The sequence below is a fragment of the Microcebus murinus genome, chromosome 7, assembly GCF_040939455.1.
Source record: "Microcebus murinus isolate Inina chromosome 7, M.murinus_Inina_mat1.0, whole genome shotgun sequence".
Taxonomy (NCBI): Eukaryota; Metazoa; Chordata; class Mammalia; order Primates; family Cheirogaleidae; genus Microcebus; species Microcebus murinus.
Genome location: NC_134110.1, coordinates 54,999,463 through 55,011,448, shown reverse-complemented (window position 1 = coordinate 55,011,448; position 11,986 = coordinate 54,999,463). Strand labels below are relative to the sequence as shown.

Genomic DNA, 11,986 nt, shown 5'->3' with positions numbered 1-11,986 from the left:
GCAGATAGGATTCTGTCTCAGATCTTCCTCTTATTTTATCAGTGTTGCTCAAGGCAAACGGTATTATGCTCATTTTACAAATGAAGAAACCATGGCTCAGATGTCTTGACAAGAGTAGAGGAACAGGCATTCAAACTTCAGGTCATTTGTTTTCCTGGTTCTGAAGCTCTTATTATATCATATGTTGTGGAGACACAAGACATTGTACATGACTGTAAAATTCCTGGCACGTAGTAAGCACTCGAATATGACTTTATTGCCTTCATTGGATTCCTTACTGGAGACTAAGTGAAACTTATGTGGACTACTGGATACGTAGGAAGAGTAACTACATTTTTTATTTAGCTCCAAGGAAAAGTGTCAGTCAGTATAGGTTATCTGAACCTCAGTGGGGACAGTGAGTAGGATTTAATTTGATTTTATATTTTGAAAAAAAATATATATGAAGAGATAACTAGAGTTTCTTCCCATAAGGAAGTAAATAAGAATCTTGATCCAATTTTTATTTTAAACAGGTGGTGCAAGATATGAGGCCTCACTTCCAATTGTCTCTTGACCTTGACCTCACTTATACATAATAAGGATAAAATTCTACTTAATAACATAGATTGTGATTCATCCTTCATATGAAAATGGAGATCAAAATTAGATTAAGAGAAGATTAAGAGCAGGGGCATAAGCTAATTCAGTATTTGTTTCTCACCTAAAAGCTTTCTAGTTTTTTAGATAAGTGCTTTTAAAAAATATCTATTCATGTATTTTTTTCCCCACATCATACCATTCATACTCTTAGTTGAATACTGACTAGAGAAATCCAAATAACCTGGACTATCTCATATAAAGCAAAAAAAGAAAAAAAGGCACAGTTTACATTATTTAATGGTATGGTGGCAAGAAAAATGATACACAGGTTAGGGGTAAATATTAGTTTTAAATTTTGACAAATAATTTCAAATATAATTTTAAAAGACTAAAACAGCATCACAGATTCAGGTTTAAATAAAAATTAACAAATAGAATAAAACATATTAATAAATACTTTATTTTAAAATGATATGATATACTTGCTATAAGGTGTCAAATGCCCTTTAAAAAAGCTCATAGCCTTAATAATTTCCCATTATAATATAAAAAGCACATAATAAACATCAAATTATTTTTGTTTGGCAAGAAAAGTAAAAATCAAAAGCACGATGAGAGCCACTGAGTGCAAACTCTAAATATACTATATAGTAATAACCCATCTTTTCTTTCTTTCTTACATGACATTTTTTTGGAACCTGGCTAAGAAGCGTAAAAATGACAGTGAGAAAATAACGACGGCTTTTCCTGAAACATAGGAGAAATATGAGAAGTTGGAATAAAGGAATATGCTGCCCATAGTTCCCTGAAATAAAATAACAATCCACAGTAAAATAATTTCTAAATATGCCATATTCTTATGAGCCCGAAATTGAGAGGCTAAAAAAATAAATCAATAAACATTTGTGGGATGCTGAACCACCGAAACAGATTTATATAATTATGGCATCTCATTCTGAGGTTGATTCCAAATCCTTCATTCATGATCTGTGAAACACTTCTCTTGTTCTTAAAGTCAACATTAAGGCATGCCAAATTCCTATAAGAAAATTATTCTAACAATAGCTTTGGATATAGAAAGATCTATAACTATAAAATGTACTCCTAATACATAGACCTGAGTGCGCATAAACTTGCACACCAACACACTTAAACCACAAGTACACTCTTAAGTGTAAGCCACGGATTTTTAAAATCAGTTTTATGTGTCTAAAATAATGTCTTACTTTTTACAGTGTCAATGCACTAGGCAGGCAAATTATTTCCCTAGACTTATAAAAGTCAGAAGGAAAGAATATTGTAGAATACTATGAACCATAAAATAATACAGCTGAAAATCAGCTGAAATACAATGATGTATTAATTCTCTTTCTTATGAACTATTTTACACTGGTAAAAGCCAGTGAGACTTCATTATAATTCTCACTGTAGTCATTCTTTATGTCCAATTCTGGGAAAGGTTAAACCCATTACAGAGAGCAGTGGGGATCTGTTTTATTCCTTTGTTGCAGTGGAATTTAGTTGACAGCATTAAATCTTGCTGTAGATTTGGCAAAGGTTGTGAATCTTCTTTGTCAGATCACATTTTTGTGGTGACATTAATTGCTAGAGTGAAATCTGACCTTCAGATTGAAAAATCTTCTCCTTATTGATAGATATATAGAATCCTTTAACTGTAGAATAATTCAGGCAAGGTTTTGTGTGAGCCAACTATTGTACATGTGAAAGATGTGCTCCTGCCTAGAATTTTGCTTGTCTTAAAGAAGCAAGTAAAAAAAAGTAGAGTCACTTGAGTTCAGACTCTTAATTCTTAATATCCAAGTGGTGCTCACTCACTCATTTAACCTTACCCTAGGGAGCAAAGGGAAGGCGCAAATAAATTTGGTAGGGAAGTCTTTTTGTCCAAAGTTGCACCTCAAAGGGCATGTGCCAGCACTGGTCCAATTGGGTTCCTAAAGCAAATATGTATCAGGGGTATGGACTCAAATATTTTGAGTAGACAGAAAGGCATGTGATATCAAGGCAAGTATCTAGGTAATACAGAATCAAGGGCCATAGTAGTCATGTGGGCTAAAGTATCCACAGCCTCCAAGAACTTACGGTTCCAAGCAGTCCTGTTCTCCAAACTATAAACCAGCGACGTGATAGGGAACACAGAGGAAAGACATTCATTGTATGAGGGCCAGTGCATCATATTGTATGGTCTGTTTTAGGAGCTCCAAATGGCTGGGAAGGACAAACAGCATTGCAAAGAAAACCCTCTGCAAACTCTGCCACAAACACTTCAAGGTGCCTTAAAAGGAAATGGTTTATTAAAGACATTAATAGGCTTAAGCTGTCTATTAGCAGCATGTAGTTCCCAGTAGTAAAGGAGAAAAGCAGCTTTCTTTCTGGAACTCACCCCGTTGGACCACATTTCTGACGGATGAGCTGCCTTCTGGTTAAGACTAGGAATGAAACTATGAGTTTAGACTTCTAAAACCAGATAGATAAGCTAAAGACCTAGGATCTCTGAAAAAAAAGAGTTTTGCTTCTTTAGGCTTAGCAATAAAAACTTTCATAGATAACAACCAGCACCCGTGTTGAAGAGATAGATGTAAGGTCATAAATCTCCAGGAAGGATCCAAGACCAATACCACAGCTATTGTCTGCCCAATGTCTGTAACATTTATCACCTGGTCTTGCCTAATACTTCTAGAGCCAAAAACACTCTTTATCAGATTGGAAACAACAGTGTATAAAGCACATGGCTTTTCTTTGCCTGTGATGCCATTATTTTAAGTTCAAGTAATCCCCATCTTGAATGCAGGCACTGACAGGGTAGATCAGGGCTACACACACCAATTATCCAGGGAAAAGTTGATTAAGGCAAGTATCTGAATGACATCAATCCAGCACAAAAGGTGTCATCCAGATGATTCTCTAAATCGGTTCCTTTTGGTATAATGATCTGCCCTCACCTAAGTTGAATGTCAAAAGAGATGTGCTCTATATCTGAGCAGGTTCAAACAATGTTGAAATAAGCATTTGCTTACTAAATTTCAATTTTCAATTTTAAGGAAAACTTTATGGACTTCTTGGAAAAAAAGTAAATATATTATGACTTGTTAGTTCTTGAATATTTTCTTTTCCTAAATGGCATTCTTTTTTATGTTGCCTTTAGACCACATCTATATAATTTGGTACCACTGCAAGATTCACTAAATACTTCCACATGAAAAGCTTTGGCTTTTTCTCCCTTATTATCAATTGAAGAAAACTTCCTAACATTTGATTCTCAAACTCCTCTTCCTTCATAAACTGAAAATCAGCTGCATATTAATTCAGTTTAGTCTACCATTTGGCTAATTAATCTTGTTTCACCAATAAACAAAAACAAACTCAGTCAATCTTACTTAGATTCTATGAATAAACATGTAGTTTTTGTAAACACATTTAAAAAAAAGCTCAGACCTGCTTGCTCAGACCTACTCACTCAGCCAAACAGTAGATTACTCCCTTTCTGCTTCAATATTATCCAAAGTGGATCCTCAGGCAAGCTAGAGCCAGACTTATAAACCTTTAGAATATAAAACTTATACTAGTGGTAAGACAGCCTCAGTATAAACTATGACACAAGTCACAGAAAAACAAAGTTTGGTTCATAAAGCACAAAGAACCATCAATAAAAAACAAAAGTTATGCTTACATTGTCTCAATTCTTTCTGAATCAATACATCAGTACTGTTCTGTAGGGTAAAGCAATTGAACCACATCTACCTTCCTCTGATGTCCATATCACTTCTCATTTTTACCTAATAATTCTTTCACAATACTTGTCCTCTCTCTTTACTATCCTCTGATCCTCCTTTTTTGCATTTCACCTTAACCCTTGGTGACACACAGCATACCTTGCTCATCAAATCAATCTTGACACATATGAGAGCTCATTCCCCTAAATATCTTGATCCACACACTTTGCCAGCCAAGTCACCCGTACATCCCACAGATTTCCGTAACAACACAAACTTTAGACATTAGAACCAGGCTTTCCAATCTATAAATAAATCACTTTCTCACTTCTTCCTCCCTGCCTTCTCACACCAAGTCCTAGCTCTAGTCATTTTTAAGAATGATCCCCCTGATCCTGGTAACACAGTCATGGCAGCTAAAACAACTATTAAAATGGGAGGCTGGAAACACCTCAAGGAAACATTGCAGAATGCAAAATGTTTCTGCGGCCACGTTCCCTGTCCCCTTCCTGAACCACTGCCATACCGAGGCGTGTCATTATGGACACTAGGTGTGTGTTTTGTCAAGTTGTGACCACACTGACTATCATGCTTCGCACAGAGCGAGAGTTTGCACTTTACAAAGCGAGAGCTCAGAGTTGCTGAATGACGCCTAGACCACTGCGGGTGGGAGGGGAGTTCTGGTGCTCGGTGCAGCTCCCACTGAATCAGTGTGTTTAATATTTCTCTCTCTCTCTCTCTTTCCATTTTAATTTTTTTGGCTGTGGGCTTAAGGACTGCTGCCATCCTGAGGCAAGGACTTGTTGTTTGGCCTAGAGCAGTGAGACAGCCGGTTAGGCACAGTTCCCCAGAGTGTAGCCGCAATTGTATTGGAGATTTTCCCCAAACAACATGTCACTTGGGAGCATGCCAGAGCCAATGTGACTCAGACCTGCCGAGATGTTTAGATGTCTGGAAACATATTTTAAAACTTTCATGCTTTGAGAGCATGAAAGTGGTGTGAGAACCAGCAAAGACTTCAAGAGCACAGGTAACCAGTATGATGACAAAACTACAAACAAAAAATAAAATTTATATCAGCAACGAATTTCACTTCATTTACAAACAGAGGCATGTAACCCTAGCTATTATTGGGCACATTTAACATTGTGGGTTAAATTCACATTGGTCTTATAATGATTTATACAATTTTCTTTCATTAGAAAATTTATCCTAATGACTTAGTTACTATTTCTGAATGATTTTAAATATAACATTTTTTACAGTTACTTTAAAAATAACCAACATCCTCAAGCTTCAAAATGTTCAAACTCAAAATTCTATATTTTAGCATTTAGCCAAATTACAGGAAGAAAAATTAAGCAAGAAAATGGACAAGCACCTTTGAGAATTAAATATATTATGTGATTAATGCTTAGTAAACTTTTCACAAAATAGATTAGCAATTGATCCTAGTCTGTAGGACCCCATGTATCCAAAGAATAAATATCCCATATTCATGTAAAAGAAATCATTTGTGTACCGGGTCATTAGAAATATTTTGCTATGTAAGTAGAAGCTCATGGCCATCCCAGATTAATTAGTGTTCAGCTCTTTGAAAGGACAGGTGTGGCTGGTTGTGGTTTCTTATGCATCTTACATGACTTTCCTTCGAAATAGAAGACACATGGAGAACAAAAACACTCACTGGCTGTTGGTTTGTGAAATAAACTTTTCTTGCCAGGCAAATAAATTCACATTTTATAAATTAACATTTTGTTAACATTTGTTAACATTTTGTTTTCATATCAAACGCCAAGGCAGATTCTCAAGAAGCTCACAACGAGAATTAACTCTGTACAGCGAGAACATCTTCCTCTACCAAGGACAGTTCCAGGGTGTTTTCATTAGCACTGGTTTTCATCCTGAAGTTGAAAGAACCATAGAGTTTTGCAGACTCTTTGGAAGAGGCAAATCTGTTTCGACGATAAAGCTCCCCCTTCCACATAGACATCATCAGCAAACAGGACAGGACGACCCCTCCCAGAGTGAGGAGGCAGAGCCCGGCAATCACACAGCGGTCCAGGTGGGCCCCCAGCCTCGCACTTTCCTTCTCCAGGCGCTCCATCTCCCGGGCTGCCACGGTGTTGGGATCCACAGTGACTTCCCGTGGCACAATGTAAGAGATGATCACCAGCAGGATGCCAGTGACCAAGAACAAGATGGCGCTGATGAAACCGTAATCTACTGACTTCCCTGAAGATGTGGCTTCTGAACTTGTATCATCTTCCTCTTCAGATATCAAGGATATGGCAGCCTCTTGGGACCATTCACTTGGATTTTCCCAGCCCAGGTCTCCAGGGTGATTACGCCCTTTACTTGAAGGAGAACTTCGGTTCTGCTGCTCCAAGTTCACATTCTCGTCCACATAGGTAAAAGAAGTTTCTAATTCCTGGCTGCAGCAGTTGCAGACTTTCCGTTCCACTGCTACTGGGCTGTTCCCTGAGTGGAGAGGTCCCGGTGGGAAGGAGTCTGGCTGAATAGCATGGTCTCTCGGAGAGGAGCAGGGAGATGCTGGAGAAGGACTGAGTTTAGACCCTTCCATCTCAGTTGCTCTTGGTGTGGACGTACAGTGTCTTTGGCAGCAGAGGGCAGCTCTGGTGGCTGCGTCTGCCTGGTCACTGGGAAGCCCTCGTGAACTCCAGTTCATGGCATCACACAGGTCTGCCTGGCTGCTCTTCTCTGCAAGGTAGTGGAGCTCCATGGGAGCTAGTCAGACAGCCCCTAGCAGCTTTCAGAAAGCCTACCAATAACAACGCAGTTAGATAAGAACCCGACAGAAGCTAAGGCTGCACTGCCAGGAGTGCTGCTCCTGAGGTCCCCATTTCCTCTGCAGCCACAGCTGTCGGCACCTCAGCCCGTTTCTCCTAAAGAGGGGAAAAGAAGGGAGGGGATTTCTAGCGACGGTAAAGAAGTGTGGAAAGGACAAATGCTCTGACTTGTCACAGGGATTTACACTGAGAAACTTAGGTCAGGGTAGAAAAGGTGCACGGAGGAAGTGGCAGTGTCTCTGGAGAAAGCACACTGCCGTCACCAAGCCAAATTTATCCAAGGACTCACACATTCCTGCGACAGGATCCCTCAAATGAGAAGGCAGGTTTCCTGTATAAAGACACAAATGAGAAAGGCAGGGGCCGTTTTTAGCAGAGCTGCTAACATTCAAGGGGACTTGGGAAAGCACAGATTTCCTAATGCAATTAGATTGTGAGTGTTTCTACTCTCTGTAGTTCACAACAGATTCTAACACAGATTAGCTTCAGAGTGTCACCATGAGCGAATGCCCCTTGTCAGTTGGGCTCCACTGGAGCAGGGGCTCAGCATTTTGAATCTGTAGCTTGGAAGTGGGTGAAAAAAGCTGGTGTAATCAGCCACCTCTCCTAACCTCACACCTCAAACATCCAATGACCCTAGACACAGGGCCCTGTATTTACAAGACCACATGCTCCTTGTTCGCTGTGCTACCACTGGCCCCATTCCCTCACCACATGTTCTGGACACCAAAGAGTGGAGACAACACACCTCGCTGTGATCCCTGCTAAGTACAAGGAGCCAGCCCACTCCCGCCCCACGCTCCCCCCACACACTGCTGCCTGTTCCAGCTGGTCTGGGTGGGTCTGAGGTCATTCCCCTCTGTACTGTTTGCTAACAAACGTGCACAAGAAATTGACCATCCAGAAATTTTTACGAAACCAATCTAGATGTAGACTGACAATAAGAGACAAACCATAAACCCACAGAGTCAGAGTTCTGTTGAGGCAAATTGGTGAGAAGCTATTTTCAAGGTTACCTCTGGGATTTTATATCCCTGACACTCCGTCACCCCTACTGCAGCAGGGGCCTTTCTGGAATAGAACTTTGGGCTGAGCAGAAAACAATCACCCCATCTTTCTCCGCTTCTGCCATTTTTCCAAGGAATAAAAATTCACTTTCCACTATTACTAAATATGGGGCTTTTAACCACGGAACCCCTTTTACTTTGCTTCTAAATCCAGGGTGATAATTGATTTAACTCAGGGCTTGAGGCTTATTATGCTTCAAAACCCACAGCTCCAAAGCAGGTAACAGAAGCACAGGCAAGGGTCACCTAAGGTCAACCTGGCAACGCAAAACATGGGAGAGGGAACTGACACGTTTTCTGCTATACATCAGAGATTGTTAAAAACAAACAAACAAATAAACACAAAAAACACTTTTCTCCTATTATTGGAGTTTCTCTGTAACGAAAACAGCAAAAAACACCAAGTGAAAGAAAACCATAACTGAACTTGAGCTTTCCTTCAGCAAGTGAGCAACCGCCTACCGAAGGATCCCTCAGTGAATGAAAGGATCTTAGCGGGATTCTTCAATTACAGAAATGAGAAATCGCCTCGCAGTTCCCTCAGGCATTATGCGCTCTGATTAACCTTTGGCACAATTAACTCATCACATTAGATTACTTTGGATAAAATCGGCAGGGTTCCTTACGGGACTTCCAATTTATAATAGAGGAGGAGAGAAATCCCCACTTAATTCTCTACTCCAGCCTGTACCTCTCTTTAAATAAAAGAGAAGCTCCCGCTTGTTCTATCCGAGCTGCACAGCCGATTTCCTTTGCAGCTCCGTAATCCGGGGCTTCCATCCTCAGTGGAGAACGGATAATCCCAGGGGACCAGCTAAAGGCTCTTTGCTTCCGTACTCTCGCTCTTTTTTCTCTGGTCTGCTAAAAGCCCAGTTAACGATATTGCACTTCAGGGGAGGAGAGGGGACAGCACTTTCTCTCGTCTGTCTGTCGGCAATTAACAGCATTAATATTTGCGTAGGAACTGACAAGGGCGAGGCTGGTCTGGGGGAGGCGACCTCGGGACGCGTCCTGTGCGCGCTGTGCCGGGAGGGCAAGGCGCAAGCCCCGGGCAGCCGAGCCCTGCGCGGGCGCTGCGGGATCCATCAATCCATTTCTGGGGAGCTGTGCGCCCACCCGAGGCACCGGGGGGCCGGCTGGGTCCCCCTAGTACTCGGAGCAGGCACCTTGGGCAGGGAGTGGGGATGTGCGCCCCTGCTCCACCGGGCTCCCGGGCTCTCTCCCTCGCGTCCAGCGCCTCCTCCCTGTCCCACTCTCCGCTACTCACCTTCTTGCCTCGGCCACCCCGCGCGGCTCGAGCCCCGCGCGCTCGCCCCGGCACGGCTCCCGCTGAAAGTCCCCCAATCACCAGCCGCGGCACTTGTAGCCTCTGCGCGCGGCTCTGGGCTCCGCGGGGTGGGCAGCGCCCGCCGTGCCGGGCTGGGCGGGGCGGGGCGGGGCGGGGCGGGGCGCTCTTTCCCTCTCTCTCTGTCTCTCTGTCTCTCTGTCTCTCTCTCTCTCTCTCTCTCTCTCTCGCTGAGCATTCCGGGAGTTGTAGTCCAGGGCGGTCCCTGCGTCCCTCCCTTCCCGGTCTCCCCTTCCTGCAGGTGAGTTCCCCCTATATCCCCTCACACTCTTGCCTGGCACTTCAGAAAAAAGCCCTGGCTTCTAAGCTCAGAGTGGGGTGCCCTTGCCTCAGGCGTGGCCACAGGATTGTGGGGGAAGGACAGGAAGGAAAAAGTGTATATTTAGTTTCAAGTATGTGCCAGGCAATTTGCATACTTTGTCTTTTCTAACAGACAAAACACATCTTCAAAGTAGATTTTATTAATCCTCATTTTATAGATGAAGAAACTGGTTCAGAGTGATTAAGTGCCTCATCCAAGGTTGCAAAGACAAATAGCAGCTTCTAAAACTGCATCCAGGAGTCAGATTCCAAAGTCATTGCCTTTCCCATAAAATCACATTTCTAGAGGACTAGCTTGTCAAGGCACATTTTATAGGGATCCGTTCTGCACTTAGTACTATAGATTCAAAAGAGGCATCCTGGGGTGTCTAGAAGGGAGCAAGTAAGATATTGAAGGAACTTGAACTCAAGTTGACAAGGAGATGCTGAAGGAACGTGGGGTATTTAGCCAGAGGGGAAGACTTAGAGGAAACAAAACTATTTTTTAATAATTTAAAATTTGTAAATAGAGCAGGAATTCTATATCGTTTTTAAAAGGGCAAAAGGAAAACTAATGACAATAATATGATTTTTCTGGTGCTCTTGTGCTATCATCTTTAATTCTTACACCAACTCTATAAAAGAGGCAGTATCATTGCATCCATTTTACAATGTAGAAATTGAGGTTTGAAAAGTGTAATCTCTTTCTCAAGGTCTGAGAACTAGTAATTGGCAGAGCCAAGATTCTAACTTGAGTCTGTCTGATTCCAGAGACTGACCTCTTCACCACTATGCCATACTGAGCTGTGCTTCACAATCTTTTTCATGGCAGAACATATGTAAAAGATGATAGTATTTATGGCTCTAGGATAAACACAGGAAGTTTCTCATGGCCATAGTCCTGAGGCTATGGCTACGTCAGTCCCTGCAGGACAGGTTGGAGGGCTAAGGAAATAAATAAGCCAGCACACCTGTGATACACTGAGGTCTGGGAAGCTCTGGATAGCACTATTAGATTTAATAAGGAGACTGATTTGGGGCTTAGCATGAGGAAGGACATTATTTCTGAGAATTTGAAATGGATGTCTCGTGAAAGTGAATTCTCTATTGCTGGTGAGGATAAAAAAAGAAGAGCCATTTATTAGTGATGTTGTAGAAGGGATTCATCTAGTAGGATTAGAGGATTTCTGTGTTCTCCACACTGAACTGATTCTAACTTACATCTCTTTCATGAAGTCTTTTTCTTCCAAGTCTGTCCCCAAGGATTCTACCTCCTATGGACTCGTCACAGTGATATTTTTGATATTTATCATCTGTTGTGACATTTCTTGAATGGTTAGCTAATTAGTGCTTGTGGTTTAACTTCTCACTTAGGTACCTAAACTTCAAATGGCAATTGTAAGTAAGCACCTCAAGGTTAGTGTCTGCATGCTGAACATCTTAATACTTCCTGCAGAAAGTGCAATATTTCTGTTGAATACAGTGGGGGAAGATGACAATACTGAACTGAGTCTTGAGATGATTATCTATCCATGCTATTCTCTCCCATTTCATATTTCTATATATAGTATCCTTGACTGTTGACATATTCTTAAGCACTAAAAATATATCAACTCTGCACGAACACACTACAAAATCCCCTTTAAAATTCTACAGAAAAAAAAATAAAGGTGGAATCACTGAGCTCTTGGATAAAAAAGCTCTGTGAAAATTGCCTCTTGCTGGAATAACATCCCCTCTCCTATAAGTTCACGCCTACAACTTCCCTGAAAATCCAACCTGAGAACCTTTTCCAAGAACCTTTCTTGTTCAACATCCTCAACTTCTTGTGACCCTTCTAATTGGCTTTCTAGTGGTATAATAAACTTCCTTTTATACTGTCATTTTACATATAAGAAAGTATTTCATGTATATTTCATACTGCTTTCTATGTGACCTGTCTTCCAAGATAAAATTTAAGCTCCTTGAGAACGAACATATTGTTTTTATTACTTTGAAACTATACATGGGCATGAAATAAGTGCAAGGCATGGGCAACAGTAGTTCCTTGATATATGTTTATGAAATAATTGACAGTAGTAAAATCACACTTAAAAATCTACATAATGATTTTGATATTACAAAAATTTTGATTATGTCTCATGTTTTCCT

General features: G+C 41.1%; 1 protein-coding gene across 2 annotated transcripts; it reads right to left on the bottom strand.

The window, feature by feature from the left end:
• Positions 1 to 540: 540 nt before the first annotated feature.
• TMEM74 (transmembrane protein 74) lies at positions 541 to 9,571 on the bottom strand. 2 transcript variants are annotated; one of them, XM_012786314.2, is made up of 3 exons: positions 9,458 to 9,571; positions 7,413 to 7,454; positions 541 to 7,219 (listed from the first exon to the last, which is right to left on the bottom strand). In XM_012786314.2, the coding sequence occupies exon 3, from the start codon at positions 7,054 to 7,056 to the stop codon at positions 6,142 to 6,144; it is 915 nt and encodes a 304-aa protein (XP_012641768.1). In that variant the 5' UTR covers positions 7,057 to 7,219; positions 7,413 to 7,454; positions 9,458 to 9,571; the 3' UTR covers positions 541 to 6,141. The 2 variants fall into 2 exon arrangements, with proteins under 2 accessions (XP_012641768.1, XP_012641767.1); XM_012786313.2 differs by having other exon boundaries at positions 541 to 7,454.
• Between the last annotated feature and the right edge of the window lie 2,415 nt (positions 9,572 to 11,986).